Source organism: Passer domesticus, chromosome 27, assembly GCF_036417665.1.
Source record: "Passer domesticus isolate bPasDom1 chromosome 27, bPasDom1.hap1, whole genome shotgun sequence".
Classification (NCBI taxonomy): Eukaryota; Metazoa; Chordata; class Aves; order Passeriformes; family Passeridae; genus Passer; species Passer domesticus.
The window spans coordinates 274,678-297,531 of NC_087500.1; the positions used below are offsets into that span (position 1 = coordinate 274,678).

General features: G+C 41.8%; 1 protein-coding gene across 15 annotated transcripts in view; it reads right to left on the reverse strand.

The window, feature by feature from the left end:
- Positions 1 to 22,854, reverse strand: part of TLK2 (tousled like kinase 2) — a 56,864-nt gene that overhangs the window by 10,604 nt on the left and 23,406 nt on the right. For 10 of the 15 annotated variants that reach the window (XM_064399933.1, XM_064399943.1, XM_064399939.1 and 7 more), the window contains 12 exons: positions 21,600 to 21,671; positions 19,177 to 19,246; positions 18,108 to 18,151; positions 16,930 to 17,025; positions 14,107 to 14,271; positions 13,458 to 13,553; positions 10,627 to 10,719; positions 8,959 to 9,069; positions 7,666 to 7,802; positions 6,139 to 6,291; positions 2,272 to 2,338; positions 311 to 408 (listed from right to left, as the gene is read on the reverse strand). In XM_064399933.1, coding sequence (XP_064256003.1) covers positions 311 to 408; positions 2,272 to 2,338; positions 6,139 to 6,291; positions 7,666 to 7,802; positions 8,959 to 9,069; positions 10,627 to 10,719; positions 13,458 to 13,553; positions 14,107 to 14,271; positions 16,930 to 17,025; positions 18,108 to 18,151; positions 19,177 to 19,246; positions 21,600 to 21,671 — 1,202 coding nt within the window. The remainder of the gene's footprint in view (positions 1 to 310; positions 409 to 2,271; positions 2,339 to 6,138; positions 6,292 to 7,665; positions 7,803 to 8,958; positions 9,070 to 10,626; positions 10,720 to 13,457; positions 13,554 to 14,106; positions 14,272 to 16,929; positions 17,026 to 18,107; positions 18,152 to 19,176; positions 19,247 to 21,599; positions 21,672 to 22,854) is intronic. The other 5 variants (XM_064399934.1, XM_064399932.1, XM_064399935.1 and 2 more) reach the window with 4 other exon arrangements.

The window sequence follows — 22,854 nt, forward strand, 5'->3', positions numbered from 1 at the left end:
TACTGCACATCTAAGAAATGACGTTGTTACTTTTAGACAGAGAAATATAATTGTGTTAATGACTGACAAATTTGATGCTATTTGATCAGTTTGCACCAATTAAAGACTATTTAAGGGCACCTTGATGAACGTGGAAGCCTGTCTTACATGAACTTCAAGCTATACCTGTACCACCCCACAATTGAGTGACTATTGAGTTATAACATCAATTTAAAGAGGATTAAGTAAAAGATTATTAAAATATTGTTTCTCATTATGAAGAAAATAAAAAATTACTTTAAGTTCTTATCCCTGAATTCCATGTACTTACTGTGAATTATCTTCATTGTGTATCCTTTTCAATTCCCTGATGTGCAGATTTCTAACCCTCTCTAGCCGTTCCAGTTCTGCCTGGATCTCAGCTTCTTCCTGCACAAGGAAAAACCAAAAAGAAAACACAACACTCTGTAAGCTACTGCAGGCAGCATTTCCACCTGACTTATGGAAACACAAATGCAATTCAATTTCTGAAGAGGTTACTGGCATAAAACTTGTCTGGGAGATCAGAGAGATGTTCAGAGTTAATTTGCAGTCATGTGGCAAGTAACAGGAATGAAAACTGACTGGGCAGTTCTGTTCACACCTACACAGACAGGAGGAGACATATCTTTACACCTCCTTGTTTATACTGTTTACAGTATTTTCTGTAATTAAGAAGCCTTGTTGCTGTGGTCTCACTCTTTCCCTGAATAAGTGCCATGCAGCTGTTTTTGAAGGAATTTCAATTCTGGTGGAACAAGAGAAAGAAGACAGCCCTCAGCAGTAAGAACAGGGATGTCATGATGACATATGGGATGGGGCAGCATCTGGACAGGGTGGGAAGTGTGGGAGAATGACATTGTATTCTACTAGTGGTAACTGCTCAAACAGGTCAGAGGGTTGCTCAATGCCACGCGGAAGTTCTGACATAGTGTTTGTCTAGCTGGAAGTTCTGGTGCCCTCCAAAATGACATGAGAATTCACATCACTGTGGCCAGGGCTGCAAACCTCAATTCAAACGTGCTCCCTGAGCAGTACAATTTGTGTATGTGACTCAGGGGACACTGTTACCCATCTGTCTTGTGACTCCACTCCTTCCCTTTCCAACTGGTTCTATTTTTAGACATAAAGAATGAGGCAGTTTCCAAAAGTGGAGAAGGATAAGCATAGCTTCAGACAATGCCGCGATCCCAACACATTACTTCACTTTCTATTAAGGTTGATTTCCAGATGGATTCCTCCATTCCAGGGTGGCAATGTTATGCCAGGATAGATGGACCTGCAGTTAATCCCCTGAAGCAACCTGTAGAGCCAGCATGTCAGCAGCATTCTCCTGCCTGTGTCACTTCTCTTTGTTTACAGGTCAATAAAACATAATGGGCAGACTGCCAGCAGATTCTGGGTGTGCAGTAACTTTCCCTTCCACAGAAAATAACAAGAAGTACAGATACATTTATGAGGCCTTGCATTCAGCTTGTGTGCCAAGGTGACAGGAAAAAAACTAAACACAGAGCTCGAGCACCACCTGAGAAAGGAAGGGGTGCTCCAGCAAGACATTTACTTCTTCTTTGGTTCATTTCCAAAAGAAAACACCTTGGCCTCAGCAAAGATCACACCTAACCAGGAAATGGCAGAAGACATCTTTTCTCCCCAGTATTTAATCTGTTGAAGTGTCCCGGAAAACTTATTTATAGGTCACTGCAATCACTTTCAAGGTAACCAACAGCTTATCTAAATATAACCTTACTTGCAGGTACAGTTCCTACTGAGTCCAAGGTATTTGAGAACAAACATGCATTGCCACTGCCTGAACAGGACTAGTTTGCAACAGCCCAAGAAATTTTATTGGAGTGATAACATTGGTTACTCAATATTGCAAAGAACTGAAAAAGTCAATGACTTGCATTTTTTTTTGTGTGTTTTTACAATTTTCTTCCCTTGGTCCATTCCTTATTGTTCCCTCATGTTACACACATTCAGAGTTGACCACCAGGCAGGTCACAGTGACAGAAGAGGTATCAAAAAAGTAGAATTTCTGCATGAAATCCTAATTGTAAGGACAGAGAAAGCTATTTATTGAAGCAAAGAACATCTGTGAATATCACCGCCCCAAAAAAACTATTACAAAATTCTGGCTATCCCTTTTAAGTGAAAAACCCTCTTGATTATCAAACGAGTAGTGACCTCTACAGAGAAATGCTCTTGTGTCCACAGAATACTGCACAAAATGCCCTTGCTGCAACTAGTTCTTACCTTTTTAAGATGACCTAGTCGGAGCTTGAAGATTTCCTCCTGTTCATGGTATTCTGCTAATGTTAACCTGCATGAAAAAGGAAGACTCAACATATTAGGTTTCCAAACATTATAAAGTGAACGATCTGCAGAATGCACAATGCCAGTGGAGTAACAAATCCACAGAGTAGATCAACCACCAGCACAAAAATTTTTAGGTAAATTCTGCAACCTATATTTTTAAATAATCAGTCTAAAGGAGAACACAACCTTAAACCTCAACAATATCCATTAACTTCCAATTCAAGTACCTAAATAAGACCTATCTAGGCTACTGACTGACTTTTAAAGAAGACAGCTAAACCATAATCTAAAAATAGAAAAGTGAAGCTCAAATATTCCACATCTTATTTTTCGATGTAAAGTTTGCTTTACTGACTCATTTTCAAATTTTTCTTTGTAATAAAAGCTGGATAATTCAATCCAGCATTCACTCTGAGACTAGAAGCACACCTGGCCACACAGCCACGTGTGCTTCTAGTCTCAGAGCAATGACCTGGAATTCAGAACTTTTTCCTGTTTCAGGTTCTGCCAAGCAGCTTCCAGGGAAACCTTTGGAAATCTATTTTATCATATTTTTGACCTCACATGTAGTTAGGAGAAGCAATGGGATAAGGGGAATAATCCCTATTTTATTGATAGTAAATGATGTGCAAAGTTTCTGCTCTAGGTGGTTGGTCAAAAGAAGTTTCATAATCTTTTCAACCTCTCTTCCATGCCAAGCATGCTACGTAGGACAAAGCAAAGCCTTACACTAAGTGACAGAGCCCATCACTAGCAAAATGCAATGACATGCTGAGGTCTTTAGCACTAGAAAAATGAATCACTATATTAATTGTCTCATTACTACCATCAAGGAATTGGTAAAAGTATCACACGTGAACATAAAACTATGACATGCTTATCAATTGCACCTGCTCACTTTGTAAACAAGACCTGCATATGACAGCATACAAATATATTCTCTTAAACCTAAACTGAGTTCAAAGCATATCTCAGGAGGATTTATGCAACAGCAATTATGCTCTACACAGTGCTTTCACACAAGGTTAGTGCAGGAGGCCTCCAGAGCATCAACACCTCAACTTCTTTCAAGGGGGGACCGAGTCCTGTGTCCGTGCAGGGAGACCTTACTCAGTAAATGGAGAGGAGAGAGCATTCAGCTCATCAAGTGCTCATCTTGAAATGTTCCAACTTCCCTCTGTTGCTAATGCAGAGAGTCCAGGTACTTAAAACAAGTCCTAAAGCAGTTGTCACCTGATAAATTTAATGAAAAACTCATAGGCCCTATGAAAGAATCTTGAGCAGAAGGAACTGCTTCTTACAAATTAAAGATATATAAAAAACAAAGTCAGTACCAAAGATGGTCACATGTTGTCTCATTTCTTATAAAACTGCTGACAGCCCTGAGGATCCTTGGGAGATCCCCCCCACCCCAGCTCAGAATATTCTGTGATTGTAATTCATGCACATAGTGTGAATTTTAATTAGATTCACATAATCTAAAAGACCATCCCAAGAGTTTAGGTCTCTGTGATTTTGCGATTCTTTGGTTGCTGTTGGTGTATAAGGAACAAAGAGTAAACTGAATAAACCAGCAACAAGGTTTGCACATATGTTTGTGCACAAATAACAAACACCATCAGTCTACTCATTAGGGCAGAGATGTAACGAGCACCACCAGGCTAACAATGCCCAAAATAGCTGTCTGTCACAGCAACCATCACAAAAATCAAGGGGGCTCTGAGACAAACACCGCCCTGTTTCACAGAAACATACTAGAAACATCTCTAGCACAGCTGAAGGCTGCCCTAATGAATCTCAACCAGCGCCAGCAGAATAATCCTCCTGAATGAAACCTCTTTTTCTCATTCACAGGCTAGAAAACTCATTTTGGGAGAGCTTGTGTTTAAATTTGCATCTCAGAACCTTCCTATCCTTTTTAAGACACAGCAGCAGCCATAAACCAGAGAGGAACCAAAAATCAAAATGGAACTTGGCTGTCTGCTTCTCATTCGACTTTTAGAAACATTTATATTTAAATTGCCTAAAAAATCAGCCTCTGTAAGAGTTCCACAATGAAAAGCCTCTCTCCAGAGGTCATAAAATTTTGTTCCTGATACACAATGGTCCAACAAATGCACTTACTGGATAACTAATGATTATGCAAGTTGTCAGTCAGTCCAGTTGCTACAGCTGACTTGCAAAAATCCCAGTGTTTTTACATAAGTTACAACACTTCACATGAACCATATCCATACCCTGGGCAAGCAGTTTTTATCAAGTACATGACAAGAAGCTTTTCTAAACCACAAAAATATCACCCTAAAATGTATCAGTGAAGAATGATAAACCAGTAAGAAACAGAGAAAAAGTCTTGGGAGCGCAAGAGGCTTCCTAGCAGAGCATGGTAAAGGTGGATTATGCCAAGGCAGGCTCACAGCACAACCAGAAGCATCACAGACATGACCAGGATTCCCAGGGCACGCCAGGACCTGTGCTGCCATGTCTCCAGAATAAGCCACGCTACAGCTGCACCAGACTGCTGGAGAAAAAGAAGCCCACAAAAATGGGGAAAGCTCATCCTGCCCTTTGGAAGTGAAAGGTCACCACAGTGAATAGCAGTATTTCAAAATATCAATGTACAGACATGCCATTTGCTTCTCCCAGCTCAAACCTGGCAATAAAAAGGATGACTTTAAAGTTTTATTTAATTATTTTCAGACTCCCTTGGCCAGAATGAGGGGGAAATGTCTCCAACCAACTTAGTTATTTGCAGAAAGCACACAGTACTCTCCAACACAATCCACCTGATCTGCAGGCACCTGTATCCCACTCAGGAGGCACAGCCCTGGAGGTGAAGGCACCCTGAATACCAGGATTCACACAGCCTTGTGCCATCTCTGCTGAGATTGTGAAGGCAGTGGGAGCTTTTGCTTTCACATGTCCTTTTAAAGATTAAGACCAAGAATTCAAAGGGCTTCTGGAACTTTGAGTTCAAGTCAAGTCCAGGAGATTTAATAATGAAAAAGGAAAAGTGTCAATGAGGGTTATGGTATTAGCCTACAGCAAAAAAATGAAGTCTTATAAAGGAAACTAGGAGAAGGCAGGGCTAAGTCTCTGACTAAATCCAACTCACAAAAGCTTCTGAAAAAATAATGTTCTAAATTTATTTCAAGCCCCAGCTTTACTCTAGAAGAATATCAAGTCTCTTAGAGCATCAGTAACTTCAGAAGAGGCAGGGAAAAAAAAACACATAAGAAGAGTAGTACTTCCACCATTTCCCTGAGTCATGTATGTGTGAAGAACTGTTTTGGAGAACAGGGCAACGCTCAATGCACGGTCTCTATAGAGAGCATCTTATTGCTTCAGTATCCCAAATGAATTGTTTCAAAACTCTTAACTCAGAATTCTCCACCGTAAATATATAAAAAACAAGGCTTCTAAATGTGTACAATTTTGTTTTCCTTAAAAAAAAACACCATGTATACCCTGATACTGATATCAATTCTGAACTTACAACACTAAAGTCAGAGCCTACTTTTCAAACCTGACCACAACAGAACACTGAAAAAATTACTGGACTCATAAAAAAAAATAAAGTTAAGCTCATACAAAGTCTGGACTCAGCAAGGATCCATATTTTACTTCAATGAAAACTACGTAGAACTGGAGTAAGATGTTGCTGAATGCCAGGCTAATTCCACAACATTCATTTCTGCATGGAGTGAAGCCTGGAGGCAAGGGCAAGCTTCCATTTCCCAGGAGATATCTTGTGCTCTAATCAAAGCATGTGGCTTTGCCATGCACCAAGGCCACAGAACCTACGTTTCATTTTCTGCTCCGTTAGTCTTGCTCTTGCGCTGCTTCTGCTCGGTGCTTGCTGGAGGGGTCTGGCCCATCGCGGGTGGCTTCCGCTTTGCTAACATTTTTCGTTGTCTTTCTATTTCTTCCCGCTGGGAATTTATCCTTTCCTGCTGCCTGAAAAGCAGAGAGGAGAAAAAACGTAACAGATAATTCAGGGTGTGCACCTGGTTGTCTTCAGCATCTGTTCTTACTAGATTGGACCCATGAATTTCCAATCAGTTGCACTTTTAAGATTTATAACAAAATATTTTTGTACAGAAAAAGGAGATGTGCCAAATATGACGAGTCAGACTTTTAAAGGTATTTTTACGTAAAATGGGATTCTTTTCCTGGCTCACATAAACATTCCAGTAAGTGAAAGGCTTAATTCACGCAGAGGACATCCAAAGGAGTTGCTAACCCCATGGAAACCTAGGATCCATGGCAAGTCACTAACCTTCCACGCACTTTTTCCTAAAAGCCTCTGTTCAGCATCTCAGATTTTCCTGTTAAAACTACTCCTGAAGTCTGGCACTGTCTGAGAAAGTATCCTTACACTTCAAAAGTACAGCTAAGCTATCCTAAATTCTCTGGAATGTAACCAACATAATTTCCGACTTCACTAAGGAACTGTCTCTCCTCCAAGATAAAAAGATTATCTCAAACATTTTACAGTGATAAGAGCACTCTTGAAATTTCAAGTCTAAATGACCTAAGCATTTGTTTACTTATTTCCCTTTTATAAAGGGACTGACACTGCAGCTGAGTATTCCATAAGTATTTTTTTCCAGAACTTCCAGCATAAACGAAGGAAGAATTATAAAGTCCTTAATCTGTGCCTAACAAGAGCTGCACCTCCCTATCAGAGTACAGAGAAGTGGTGTGATTTTAAAGGATCACACATAACTCTCTAGTGCAATTAATTTGCCAAGTCCTACTTAAAGGTCTAGGCCAGGTGGGAATTGACTAGATATTTCCATTAACATCCTGCATAAAGGGTCTCTGATCTTCATTTCCAGGTTTCTGCAGCCCCTTTGATCACTGTTACCAGAAGGCACAACAAGTTAAATAGTATGGATTTTCTCTTTCAAGCTTCTATACTTTCTACTTAAGGAGGGGAAAAAAAAGTGCAAGCTAATTAGCCTTCTTTGACTAATATATGCAACGATGCAAATCAAATTACTGACTCACAATATACGTGAGATTTTGGTCCACCCCAAGCACCACACAGCTGGGTGGGTGTACTGAGGATTCCTGACAGGCAGTAACAGTTGGCCCAAAGGCCAACTCAAACCATTTCATTCCAGTTCAAGTCTCTGGAAGTTTCAGTGGAAATGGGTTTCTCACTTCAGTGTGAAAAAGTTCCCCACTGTCAGGAGTTCCTATCTGATCCTTCCATGCATCAGTCACACCATTCTCACATTCTGACATGCAAGACATCACACACAACTGCTAGGTTTTTTTTCCATTTCTGCCTCTGAAGTCAAAGACAATCCTGTTTGTCCTCACTTGATGAGGTTCTGGAAGGCATAGCCATCTGTCCACTGCTCGGTGAAGGATGCGCCGTGCCGCACTGTGGTGAAATGCCCCAGCCTCAATCGATCCTGCATGCTCTTATCTCGGCATGCCATCTTCTCCTGCTTTGACTGAAAGCAAAAGAAAGCCACGTAAAAATACAAACCATAAATTACTAGCTAAGGGCTGTGTTGCATTATAAATCACCACCAATTCCTTCCACTTTCTATTATTTCAGTTCTGATTATCTGAAACCCAGCTGAATATCACCGATTATTTCTGTGGAATATCAAATTATTGCTGGGGCTTCACACTGGTCTGGCAGGCATTTGTTCACCTCCATCATGACATTTCAGCCTCACTCTTCCTTCCTGATGACTACCTGGGCAGCTCACCCATCCTATCATCAGCTGAGATCAGCCTGGCAGTAGGATTAAAACTGTCTCTTTGTATCAGTAGCTCAGACAGACTGCAGGCCCAGCTCCGACCAGGCCCTTATTCAGGAGATGAAGAAACAAAATGTACCTTGAATCACTATTAAGACTAAGATACAGTGATCAGCCAGCTCAGTCCTAGTCTTCCACATGTCCAGAAGTGACACAGTCTCAGCTAGGTCACCAGTCTGGAGAGGGGAGCCCTGCTCAGCCAAGAACGATCAGCTCTGTGACAAAATCAACTCAAACAGACTGCATGTCCCAGCCAGCACCCGGGTAGTTTTGCCCATCCAGTACCCACAAACAATAGGTATAACTGGCCAACAGGTGAAAGAGCAAACAAACCCTCACACTGTTTAACCATCAGGAAAGCTGGAAATCTTTCCATAATGAGCCAGGCTGGATGCTGGTGAACCTGGCACTGTCCCCAGTGTGTTTTTAGTGTTACACAAATCAACGATCTCCAACTTTGCCATTTGAAAGGTCTAAATCGCCTGCCCATGTCCCAGAGCATATCTGCAATTCCAATGCACAATGGGACACTTCTCCAGCATTCCCAGAGCTGCACAGTATTGCTTTTCAAGTGTATGGGTTTCCAAATCAAGCAATGCCTGCTGCATTTAGAGTGCTTTCATTTAAGCAAGAGATCACTCTGTCACTGTAGAAAGTGACCAGATCTGAACATTGTGAACCACTTCAGTCTTTGGATTACATTCCTATTTGCAGGGAAGTAATTCAAGACAGAATTCCAGTTATCTTCTATCACTGAAGCAAAAGGAGCAGGTTTTTACTGCTAAGAAGACAGATGTTTTCAAGGACATGAACTGTGGCCGCAGAGATGTCCCCTGCTCACCTTTTCTATAAGAAGCTTCTTGCTCATCGTTACACATCGATTCAACCGCTCCTTGTACTTCTCCAGCATCTTTTGCTGCTCATCTATCTGCCGTCTCAAATCACAGTTGGCCTAAAAATGAACAGAGAACAAAGCCTGAGACTTCAAACCACTCAGAAGAGCTAAACTAAGCATCACTTAGGAAGAAGTTTCTCCAGTGAGCCACGTAGCTCAGATTAAAGTCAGCAAACCAGCAGGATAAAAGAACAGGTTTTGTTTAGCAAAACATCCAAGACAAACTCTTAAGTTTTTAACTCACACCTTAACAGCCCTCTAGAAGAGGGAAGTTCTGTTATCCTGGTTTACACATAAGGAACTAGGGTACAAAGAGACTGAAGATAAGCAAAAGTATTGTATTTTTTTTTCTTGTTAAGCATTTAAGACCTTGCCACAGCTACAAAGTCTCAAAATAGCTTAGTCATTGCTGGACTATCCTCCCACTTTAGCCACAATATTGACAGAGTAAAAGGACGGGGGAACTCTGTATTTTCAGGTAAATTCTTGAGTCACTTTCCATCAGTCCTTCTACACAGACTGCTCCCAGTGGCAGCTGCTGTTTCACACCACCACAGTATGCAGCAGGACTGTACATGCAACCACTTTTATTAACAGAGTTAAATTTAACCACTTCCCTTCCAACTAGTAGTCTGGTAAAAGCAAAAATAATAATTTAAAAAAAACCAAACAACTATTTCCTGCCTCATGGATTGTTTCCCACAAGCACACATGTGCTCCATGTCTCCAATGAGCTTGACTGAGCTTTTTCAGGTGCTGAGACCAGACACACAAAGCCTTTCCTCTACTCCCTTTAATGTGCTTTCTAATGCTTTCCAACACTTTACAAGTGCCTCTCCCAGCTGATGAAAGCTAAGTCAATTAGAACTTCTCCATTAAAACAAGATCGTTGATTTAAAGGTATTTATCTTGTACTGAAAAATACTAATGGGTTAAGAACTTTATTCTTTTGGTTTGGCCAAAGGATATTCTCATCTCTATACATGTCTGATTCTCCTCAATGAGCATTTCAGAACACTGCTTCCCAGGCTACTGAGAGGCTAGTGAACATGCTGCCAAACAGAAGGCAGAGTCAGCTCCTCAGGACTTAGAAGAGGGGAGTAACTGGCTGGAGGGAAAAGGGAGTCACCAGTCACCATCCCTGGAAGTGTTCAAAAAACATGCAGATGTGGCACTTGAGGACATGGTTTTATGAGAACATGGTGGTAGTGCTACACTGATGGTTGGACTTGGTGAGCTTCAAAGTCTTTTCCAACCTTAATGATTCCATGATTCTGTGCATTCTGCAGAGAAGCCTGTTAGGTTAACCAGCAAAATACACAAGTGTGCAACAGATCAAAGGAAGGCCAACACTGCTGAGGACACAAACAACTGAGCTACAACAACTCTGCATTGTACATCCCCAGATTCTGCTTAGGTTCAAGCAGGCCCAAACAGTGTCCCCAGGCCAGACAATTATCCTGCTGGTAAGGGATTATTGGATTTGTTTTACCGTGCAAGTGTTGGTTCTACACCTGGTATAAAAGCCCCTGCTCTGCAGCTTGGCTGGCACAAGCATTCTAAGCACCTTTAAATAGCAGCATTTAGAAGAGTTGCCCCACCTTAAATACTTACTCTTAATAAGTCATCTATCCTCCCCTCCTTCTTCTCCAAGTCAGAGTTCTTACTGTTTTCTAGTGCAGATATTTTTTCCATTGTGAGGTCAGACTGTAGGGAAAAATCACCATAAACCATGTTTAAGACAAATGGATAATGTTTCAACAGTCAGCACTAAAGTCCCAGTGTAACCCCCTGACATTCAGGGGAAGAACGTTCTCCATTATTAATTTTGTTGTTGCACGGTGGGCTCCTCCAGCACAGGAGGTGCAGTCAGCCAGCACAGAGCTCTGAAGAGCACAAACTGGTAACTCTCAACAGCCTAAAATATCCTCTGTGTCCTGTGAATTTTACATTTATAGCTGAGTTTTGCACACTCTTTGGTGGTCTCTATGCAGGAGAGCTTGCACAGAAAAAAGGCTTAAGAAAAAAACCCACACCAAATCCCAGTCCTTAACTGGAATATCAAATTTATGTTCTTTCATGAGCACACACAACCATCAGCAGACAAAGACAAGACCTGTGGGCTCCAAAGTGGTCCTGACAGAAAACACAGTATTCATCTTAAAATACAGTAACAGACTGACAGCAAGAATATTGGGCACAAGCTTTTATTTCTGATAAACTGATGTATTAGTAACCAATGGGGACAGGAGCTTTATAGCTCTTGAGTGAAAACTACCTGCAAAATTTTATGGGATGTAGAACATCTCAAATACCTTCAGTGAAGCAATGAAGTGAGAGTTATACCTAAGAACAGAAGATACACACTATATTCAGCACTCCAATTAAAGGGTGGCAAAGGGGAAGGAGTCAGTATGTACCTGAACACAGAATCTAAAACAGCCAAGTCAACACAGAGGAAACTCTTCAGGACTGTACACACAGATTTCACACTTGTGTTAGCAGGCACCTATTCCATTTCTGAGAAGAGATTGCAGAAGCTTACCTGTGGAGTTGTTATATAACAACTATTCTCCAAATTTCAAGCTTGCCTGGAAGCCAACACCATGGAGTAAGAGACAAACTTGGCTAAGTGTTGCTTCTCAAAATATGCCCAAGTATGGAAAAGCTCAAACAGAGCTCCTGGTAGCACGGCATATCAAGCAAGATGGGTCTAAAATCCCAAGAGACAAAGAGGTCTGACTCAACTTGGTGCATGCTTCCTTGCCTGCAGGAAAAGCTTTGCCATGGGAGGCACCATGCAGGATGTCTGTGCAGAACCTGGTGCAGCTGGTGGCCAAACAGCAGAAAGTTTCTTTAGTAAGTGACTGTTATTTCACTTCGGCAAGTGCACAGACATGCTTGCCCCATGTCAGATGAAGTCACAATACACACCCTTACATGTGACTTCACCCCAAGTCACCTCAGAGCACTCGGGCCCCAGCACTAACTGAAAACACTGAGGAAATCATGCTGATTTGTTTCTGGCACTGCCGCAAGTGATTCAAGCTGGGAATCACTGAAGTGTATCTATTTTTTAACTCTATGAACTCCTAACAGGCTTGGGAAGGAAAAACCAAGAATGCGTACAAGACCTCATCACGCCACCGAACATCTTCCTAGATTCTTTCCTGCACATATATGCCCCACCTAGACCTCTGGGGAATATCATGAAACTCAACACCAGCAGAAAGCTTGTTTAGATAATGTCTTGTAAGAACACAGAACTTGTGAGTGTGTTAAACACAGAAGAAAATAAAAACCTTTTGTATTTTCCTCCAGGCAGGACCACTGTTTTAAGCACAGGTGTTTGGACAGTAAAGATTGATATAATCTCTGGCAGGTTCTCGAGTTGTGGCATCATTCTCACACACAGACCTCTCCACGCACTGCCAGGAAACAAGGATCTTCCCAAACCAATATTTTAACATTACAGACAAGAAATGTGACCCTAGTGGCAAAACAGAGCCCAGACTCGAGCAAGTGAGTACCCCCAGGTGGAGGACTGCTGTCCTTGAACAGAGAACTTGTACAACCTGCAGGGTTAATGGAGAATGGACCTTCCCAGCAACAAAATAATCTCTGACACAAACTAGTGTGAGGAAATAATTGTTTAAAAATTGCTCAAGGGAAGGCACAGAGAGATCTGAGATGAAAATCCAAGACTAAAAGCAGGCTTGGAGAAGAGATAAACCAAGTGCATTGCAGATAGAGCTGGGCATCCTGGTAAGCAACAGAAGACGACACAGCTAAAAGAATCTCAGTAACTTAAAAGGTACCAAAAAGATAGCAGGGGAGCCAGAAGAGCTACTCCTCTTCTTGACTCCACGTCAGTGAAGTTGCTGGGAAGCACTTTCAGATATACACCATGTTCCATCCTGACAGGACAACTATTCCATGAGTGGACTCTGCGGAGGTCAAAGAGCTGCCAGTAAGACTGTGGCGATCTGTACTGTAAGCAACATGACCATGACCCAGTGCCTGAACAGACCAAGCGCCTGAACAGAGACATTCACAACTATCACTCAGGTTTCCTTCTCACCTTCACTTCCAGAGAGAGGAAGAACATTGAGGATACAACAGAGCAGAAACAGACAGAGCTGAGGTGTTCCTCTCCCAAGCACAGTCACACACAGCTGACAAACTGCCCACAGCACTGACACAGAAAAGCCTCAGTAGCAGACTGGACAAACTCCAGCAGCAGCAACTGAAAACGTTTTTTACAGGATGAGGAACAAAGCTCAGAACAATTAACTGCATTCAGTAGTTACAGATGGACTTGGGAATACTGGTTCTTCTCACTGGAAACATCAAGTCCACTACCAGCAGCACTCTCTAGCACAGCAGATAAGCTGCATCAAGCTTAAACCTCACATCCAAGAGCTATGTTGTCTAGTGAGCTATACCTGTGACTGTTTGTGCTGGATGGAAATCTGTTTTTGGGAGGTGCAGGAATGCTCAGTGTTCCCTGATCCGGTAGAAGATGGGCTGCCTTGCTGGGCCTGTAAAAGAAAGTTGTGTATTGTTACATGTCCCTCAGCACGACCAGCAGTGCCTGTGCAGATATATTTATCTCCACACTGGAGCTGCAGTCTGGCCTGCACCACACTTTCATGTTTAAGGATGCTTTAGAGATACAGTTCACTAAAAGCAGAGTCAGTTTCTTCCAAGAAGCCTGGTCCAACCTGCTGAAGACAAAGCTTTTAAAAGCCTGATATAATTCATAGCAGCTGAGATTAAGCAAGGCTAAACCAAACACTTCTCGCAACAAGACTATACTTCAATCCTCTGGTTTTCTGCATCTATCACATTATCCCCTCAGATGACATCATTTTGATCTAGGCAATATTTTGAGCTGTTAACTTAAAACTCACGCCATTTTTTTAAACAAGCAAAGCCTGGGACCTAGAACTCTTCACAAGGAAGATGAACTTACCAGAGGTGACAGACTGGGGTCTGCAAAAATGAGGCTGCACTTGGGCAGAAAAGCTTTAAATTCCCCATCTCTTAACTAGACACATGCCTTAGGATTCAAATCTTTTCGGAGCTGCTCACCGAGACAAAAGTAAAACAGAGGCCACCTCCCCTCTGTGCCAGCTGCTCATTCTCTAGCCGCTGCTTCAGCATCACCGACATCAGCGTTGGCAGAGCAGAGTGTTCCTCCTGCGGCTCCTTGGCTGCGCTGCCGTCTACCCCATACAGCGGCTGCTCCACTCGCCGCTGCAACACAGTCAAAAAACAGACAATGAACTACTTTTTTTTTTTAATTAAAAGAAGCGATTCTCTGACTCTGCCAAAACTGTTGTCAGCGAAGCAGCAGCTCAGGAATGAGCAGGCAGCATGGTGAGGATCTGATAACTCACACAGGACTCCTGCAGTCATAGTTGCAATGGCAGGCAGCAACAAGGAAATTAAGTTAACAATTGAAAAAAACTCTAACAAATGAACACAGGACAGACTTCCTTTTGAGTTAACACATCCTCTTCCTTTGCAAATACATGTGCTTCAGAGTCAGTGGAGACTGACTGATTACAGGTCCAAAAATCTACATTGGGAATGTGGTCAATGCATTCACAATTATAATTTTTTATGTTTCTTAAGGACTCATTTTCAAACAGCCAATTTCATGATACATTGCTATTCTGGCAGAGCAAACTGAGTCAGAAGTGCTAAATGTCAGCAACCTAACCATGTCTAGGACCCAGACAGGGTATGCTCACTTCTATCATTACAGCTGGGGCCCATCTCCTGCAAGGTAAGCGAAGTACTAATTCATTACCAAAATCCTTTAAAGGTTCATTACACCTCTTAAGGGCCAGCTCCTTTCTCCTGTAGTAGATTAGTTTTCCAACTGTGGTAAAGGAACTGAGTTTAACAAGAAGAATCATCTGAGCTACACTGATCACAGCACACAGCATCTCAATGCCCTGGCTTCCAAAGCCACACCATCACTACTAAGACTTGGCAATCTGGGTAATAATCATGCAAGTCCTTCCAAGCTGTAACTCCAGGCCAGGCAAACGCCTCCAAGAAAGCAAACAGTCAGGTCAGGCTTCAGTTTTTCTTAAAAACCTAAATTGCAACCTGTTTTCCGGTTAACATTACCAATTCCTAGTGTGCATTTCCTTCCCCAAAAGAATGCTTGTGCCTGACAGTGGCCTCACAAGAGTCTCAAGACCTGCAGATCATTCTAATCAAATGAGAAGTGAGGCAATTCAAATCAGCCGAGAGATTTGAAGAGAAGTAGTTACATCCTGAGGCCATTACAATTCCTCTGCAAGTTCTGATTGCAGAAATTTTCCAGTACAGTACAGATAAATTCATATCTGGAGGAGGTTTGTATCATGTGAAAGACATTTTAACACTCTGCTTCCTTCCAAGATCATTACTAACACCTGTAACAGGTAAGACACTGAGCATGCTCCAATTTTCACTCATTCCCCCATTTTTCTGGGGATTAGATCAAACTGTTGACATTCAGTTTGTAAGAAGAGGACAGATCTTGCAAAGGCCCAGAATAGTTTGTTATGAATAAGCAAACATCACAGGTTTAGCTGCAAGAGCAAAGAACAGCAGATAAGCACCTGTGTAAGGAGAGAGATAAACTGGCCTGGCTGAAACTGCGACGTCAATATTCATCAGAAACACTCTGTTCAACTTGTACCTACTCAACATATACAAGCATAGAAGAAGAAAACCAAAGGAAGAATCCACTTGTTCCATTGTGGATTATCTAATCTGCCTGAATAAAGAATTGTCCCTAATCCCTCACACATCTGCAACATTCAGAGATGCTATTTCTTCATTAACTTCTCTTTAAAGAGATGTATTAGTGAATTGATACATGATAGCATGAAAGTCCATTCAATTAATAAGATACTTTTTAATGTTTCTAAAAATTAAAATATATCTAGAAGCATATGCGAAGCTCTCCCTACAAGCAGCATTACAAAGCTTCTGAAATTTATCAACACATGGAATTCTGAGCAGTGTTTAGTGTTGGGGTTTAGCTCAGTACACTCAGGAACTGCGCAAAAGTCTCTGCAGAATAATGTATCCAGTGAAGACTTTGCATTTGGCTTTGGGAATACCAACCTTTCCCACAATGTCTCCAGTCTTTTGTAACACTCAACAAATGCTGAAAATTTTTGAAGAGGAGTCCAGCCAATGATCAATACTAAAGCCCAGGTAACAGAGCCTCTGAATACTGCTGTGCTAGTTGCAACAAATTTTTTTAGCTGCTCTGTCCTAAAATGGTTTAAAAACACTTGTTACTTCTTCACATCCAGACCTCACAGAAATGCTGCAAGTAAAGTGAAATTACATGCCAAAAACCAGCACCAGCTGGGCATGTACACACATTTCTCTGGAAGCTTTTGCTAATGCCCCTTGCAAGTCATGTGCACACAAACAGAAGTAAAAAGCCTTCCCAAAACAATTATGGTGGGCACATTGTTCAAGATACCCAAGGGGTCCAATCAAGATCAGAATAGCCCTGACTAGTGCTGCACAAACACACAACATAGTCCCAACTCCATGGAGAAGTTCATGTGCTAGAACAGAATAAAGGGTAACTAACAGGTCAGTTAGTTTTATTAAGGACCGGCATCCCTCTGTACTCCGACAGCATGTTAGAAACATTCATCCTGTACAATTTAAGCTCAGACATTCATGACAGCTATGGCTGGAATAGCCGCTGTCCCAGGGTCCTAGACATGGCTTTGCTCTCAGAACCCAGTTTCACATTTTAAATGGAGAACAAGCCAAATCACTCACCAAGAGACACTTCCCTGTCCAGAACCTTGTATCACCTGTCTGAAGCATGGCCAACACGTTAACTGACACCAGGCCACCAGCTGTGTCCCCAAGAACACTCACCGGCAAGGGGTTGGACAGGGAATGCTGTGGAGAGGATCTGGCAACGGGCGGCACGCTTCTACCGGGACTAGTTCCTGGGCCACTGCCCCCAGCAAACTGCGCACACAAACAGATTTGATCATCAGGATTTCCACAGAGATACTACATTTAATCAAATTTAGCACAGACAGAAGAAACACATTCACCTTAAAATTGAAGCCGTATAGGCTTCAGGGAATAATTTACATAAACTGAACAAAAATTAAGAGGAAAACCTTAACAGTTCACAGAGTTTTCAAAATAATGGAAGTACCTAAGACAAACACTTGAATTTGCACTGAGTATATTTTCCTTTGTAACACAAAAATATATACACCTGCATGCTTGGCCATGATCACTTATTTACTCTCTGGTATTAGGAAGCCCATTCCCTATGAGGAGACATGTCTGATATGCACCACAGGAGTGGTAGGGGATGTTCATCTCCACTGAAGCACCTGTGCCAGTCACTGTTAAGAGGCAGGACAGGTAAGGAGCTGGGAAACTGCTGCAGTTGGCACAGAAACCCCTACAGTGTAGTGCTCATAAAAAATTTTACCCGGGAAAGAAGTAAGCACTAATAAGCACTTAATTTCTGACTCCAAGTTACTTCATAAAATAAAGAACAAATTTGAAAGAAAAGATACAGCTCTGGATTGTGCAGACCTAGATAAACTTTAGATATTATACAGTGCAAAAAGAATACTGACTTTAGAATGTCCATCACTGTTTTGGGGAGGGGTTTGGCCCCTATAGCGCCAGCCTCCCATGGGAAATTTTTCTGAAGAGGGAACTCTGTAAACAACTTCCCACTCCAATCAGCAGGATTCTGCAGGTGGGCTCTTTTGCAACACTGGATCCTTATCAAAATTGTTTGCAAACCTAGAGATATCCTCAACTGAGATGCAGGTTCCAATGGAAATCAACCTCAAACCTATACTTAAGTGGAAAAAAATGCCGTATCAACTATTCAACTAACAGTTAATTTAAAAATAAATTTCCTCATACCCTCTGCCTAATCAGATCTGAGCATATCAGGTTGACATCATCAATCCATGATCCCAATGACAGATCAGTAACACATGTCACATCACAAATTTCTATCCACAGATTTTGCAAAATGTGAATTAAGGCAGATTTGTCAATGAAAAGATTCTTACCTCAAAATAATCACTAATTTTATGTCCTCTAGGAGTGCCTTTCCCTAAAAAGGAAAGCAAAGGATTAAAATAAGAGTTGTACTTTAAAGAAGTTACCATGTCATCCTAAATCTCCTCCAACGTCTTGACACTCCTTTTCTTGTTCAGTGCAACACCTATCACAACAAAGCTTCCACACGACAAAAGCCCACCCCAGGGTTACAGTCCTTGTGCTGTTTTTGGGAGGCTCTACAGTTGACAATTCAATTAACTCTCAATTCCAAACATGTCACATCCAATCAAACAGCATTTGCACTTGCTGAAGTACTTAGAAAACACTAAAGGTCTTGACTGTTGCACAGGTTCTCCAAAATGTCCTTCAAGATAAGGAGAGAGCAAAGGGTACTTTTACTCCTCCGCCTTCAGCTAAATTACTGCATATTAGATCTCTCACAAGCATTCCTGTAAGAGTTTGAGAGATAATTAGCAGTGGCTTAACATCAGCTCATTAAAACCTAGTCCTTTTTTCTTACTATCACATTATCAAAGCAGTTCTGTCAACACAATTCTCATTACTTTCTTGTTGAAGAATGAAAGAACTCAAAATCCGCCCCTCTTCCCATTTGCTAGAAAATGTGAGCTTGGATTGAACACATCAGGTTTTCCACTCAGGACAGCACTGCCTGCTTGGGCACAGCTTGTTCCTGATTTGTTGTGGTGAGAACTTGCTCCAACAAGGCAGGCACGCGTCTTGGAAAGTAATGAAGAGAGTACAGGCCGTATTCTGAAGTCTGGTTGCTGTATATGTAGCGACACAGGACCAAAACAAGACTTCAGAGCAGAATACAAAACCTCTGGGCAGCCTGTCCCATAAAAATGCAAGAGTTTGTGCAAATAAGCCAAGTATTTTCCTGCCAATAAAGGTAACAAGGCTCCCATAAGAGAATACACCATCATGGAGTAGTTTATAATAAGCTGCCTGACACACCCTTGAGAAGAGCCATTAGTTTCCTAGGACACTGCCTGTGCACATGGTGCCCAAGTTACAAAGCAAGCAGCAATCCTTTGGCAAGGTGAGAGTATGGATTACCTTGACTGGTCTCGTAGGCTTCTGCTTTCCTCTTCCTATTCCGCTGGTCATTCTGCTTTTTCTCGGGAGTCTGTTAAACAATACTTCAAAATTAACGTTACTGCAGTTATTCCAAGATTTAAAGAAAATGTCCAAACACAATGACCTGTTCCATACCCCCAGTGGCCATTTCATTTCTCTGGTTGGTACTTAAAGAAACAACTCTCTCAAAGAGTTGCTACCTTCTCATAGATGTGCTGCAAGAGGGAGAGAATGTGGTTAACAAGGAGGTAATTTTTTCTATTTCAGCTGCTGCAAAGCCAGTGACCTTACAGGGTTAGCAGAGCAAGCTCAAACATTTATAAAAACCTATGTAAACCCCTTCAAGGTGATCATAGTACTGGTACAAGGGGAATAATGATGAGAGGTTTAAGTACTGACATCCAAATCTGCAGTCCAATCACAGTCTCTTAAGCCAATTCACCTTGCCTGCAGGTAATGCTTCTTCTCAAAGCCCACTGCAGATGGCTGCAAGAACTATCCCGGGACAGCAGGCAGGACAAAGTTGTTACAGATGCAGCAATTCACCAAGACTTCTGTTTGCCCCTCACCAGATGTCATTAAAGCCATGGGTCAGTTGCATGTGCCATTTCTGTGAGCACCCAGAGACCTGATGGGCAGCTGATCAGTGGATTTGTGCACAATCAATTTATTTATGCACAGGCACAACATAGAGCACAGCTGACAGGCCTGATGGCTCCAGAAGTGTCATGCCTATCTGTCTACATGAGGCTAGCAAGCCTAAACATGAGAATGGAGGAGACCCTGGTGCTTTCCCCATCACCAGGGTCACATCTCTGGCCAAACCTGCTGAAGACATTGGGAAGCACTGAGGTTGCTGGAAAGAGATGTCTTGTCATTCCAATTACCCACTGTCATTTTAAAATTGCCCCAAATAATTCCCAAGCTGTATGTTCTCCAATCACTGCAGCCACCACTGAACTATAGCCTGGGGGCAGGGAGGAAAATGCTGTGCAAAACACAGCTCTGGAGGAGGGAAAGCCATGGTCAGAGAGTTGGTGGTAAACGTAAGTTTCATGCTCTTTGGAAACCCAAATCTCAAGCACCCTCTTTGAAGATCTCTACCAAAAGACTTACACATGCTGAGCACAGAAATCAATCTCCCTCCTTTAGTAGGATAAAAAGGACAAAGTTGAATCGAAACCTGGCTGTGTGTTCCCAGTGGGTGCTGGACATCTACAGCCCCATGTTACCAGCTGGGCACTCACAGACAGAGTATTGTTTTGGTAAGAGGATGGAGGGGATGTTAAGACAAAAGTGGTTATTGTGTCTGAAAGGTACTTTTTTAGAATGAGGGGACTGAAAACTCCAAAACTAACTAGAGACTTGCTGCTCCAGCCTCTCTATGTATAAAAGTCAGAGACATTGTCTCCTCAGTGTAGTAAAGAGCAGCTCCTGAACAGCGTTGGTGTGACTGTAACACCACAGGCTCCATTACAGCCTCCATGGAGCTGTGAGCATATTAATGAGAATCAGTTTAAGTTGTTTTTCCATTCAAGTACTTACATAACAAATGACATACAACATTATCTGTTACAGACTGAAAAAGCAAGGAATGGGAGATTCGAGTACATCACCTTGGTCAATTTACATCTCTCCACAGAAGTTCATTAAAAAGAAAAACAAAAGAATGAATACTCAGATTTTCACTATTATCTACACTTACTTTATGGAGTTTAAGATATTGCATTCCCAAAAGCCCCTCATACTAGTACGCCATATAATAGAGGGAAATATGACCCAAAACTTACCTGGTAACTGTGGGGGAAGTTCGTAAGAAATACATAAGAAAACACACTTAAATTTGAGGTTTTGGTTTACTAACATAGAATTTTAGAATAAAATTAGATTTAGATTTTAGAATAAAAATCCAACTACAATTTATTTTGCTGCTTTAATGAGTATTTTGAAATTGTTAATCCTGAAGAAGTGAGACTAACCATGGACAAAGCATCAATTTTCACCTCCCCACACTTCTACAGAGTAAACTACAAAATGCTCTGCCTTGTACAGGCTTAGGCAAACTCACATTTTTTGACAGATATGGCAAACTTCCCCATTAATGCTCTCTGGCTCTTTATGCACACCCAAAAATGTATCCCAATGAGCTGAAAACAGTTTCTCAAGCCGAGCCTTTATGAATGCTGTGTTTGGGATTAGGTAAAACCTTCCTGGAATGGTGGGAAGTTTTGAGGAGGAGCTTCACAGAGTAGTTGAAACCAGGGTCAAGCTAAATACTTCCCTGGTCCATTTCACTCTCCAAACTAAGATGACTGTCACTGACTCTCACAATTTCTTCCATGCTTTGAGATGGATCATGTTCACCTTAAACCCAGCTACCCCAAGCAGTTGTGCCTGCTTACCTCCAATTCTTTATCACTCAGAGAGCCCACGCTGCACAAGCTCTGGTTGGAAGACTCACTATTTAACGGACCCTGGTGAAAAGCAAGCAAAGACTGTTAGAAACAACTTCCCTACAACGCAGACCCATCCTAAAAAAACATTCAATCTCTGGACTAACTACAGTTGCAGCAGCACCATGGGTCAAACTCCCAGACAGGGGATGGGGTACTAAGAGGCTTCAGAAGCCATCTACAGCAGGACAGCTGGATTGTTCAACAATTTTTTCTCAGGATAACGATCCAGCCTTTGCAGTATTTCTGCATCAGTTCATTTCCTAACTGGTCCATTTACCCACATCCACAAAACAGCCAAAGTGGTATTTATAGAAGCCTAAGGCTTGAGGAAGAAAACCTAATTTGTTGAGTAGCAGGAGTTCCAAGCTCAACTCTCCAGGCAAGCATTTAGACATATCCTCATCTGGCAAGCCAGCTACTACTGTTATCAGATGCTGGCCATGTCATTGATTTAAACGTGTCATTTTATGCTTTTTTCAACACTAGGAAAGTAAACAAATAAAACTTGTGTTAAGAGCAGTACAACTGGTACCCACAATACAACCTTTCCCACTTGGCTATTTTACGGACCCATGTGTCACCTGCCCACAGAGCAGCTGCTCCCACTAGGCCAAAGCAGAAACTCAAGAGCCTAGAAAAGATTTACCAAAATTGTAACCAGGTACCTCAAAAGTCTGCCGCATCTTTGCGGGCTCTGCTGGATATACATCTGCATTTTGACATATCCAAGTAATCTGAAAATTATTTAAGCTCTCTAATAAAACTGGTTTTAAAAGGAAAAAGTGAATCATGCAAAGTCACTGTGTTTTATCCTGACACAAAAGTATCCTCCTACAGATCTAACTTAAGAAATTAAGACAAATTTGACAAAGATGTAAAAACAAGACTCACAATTAATGATGGAATGTATTAACAGGAAGAATGACATGATAAAGCCCGTTCTCCATTAATAACTTGCAAGCATCTTTTCCCAAGATGCATTGTATTTCAGCATTTTTAACTTTGCAGTAACACTTCCCACCAATCAATCTTTCCTCAAAGCAAAGCCACTTCTCACTATACACTTGAGCAGAAGACTCAAGTGGTGGAGCAGGGGAGAACACCACAGAGAAACCCCACACTAGGTAATTTTTGAATAGATCAGTTCTCTCTCCCCTGTTTAAGGGACAAACACCACTATCAAATTGTGACATAACCTAGC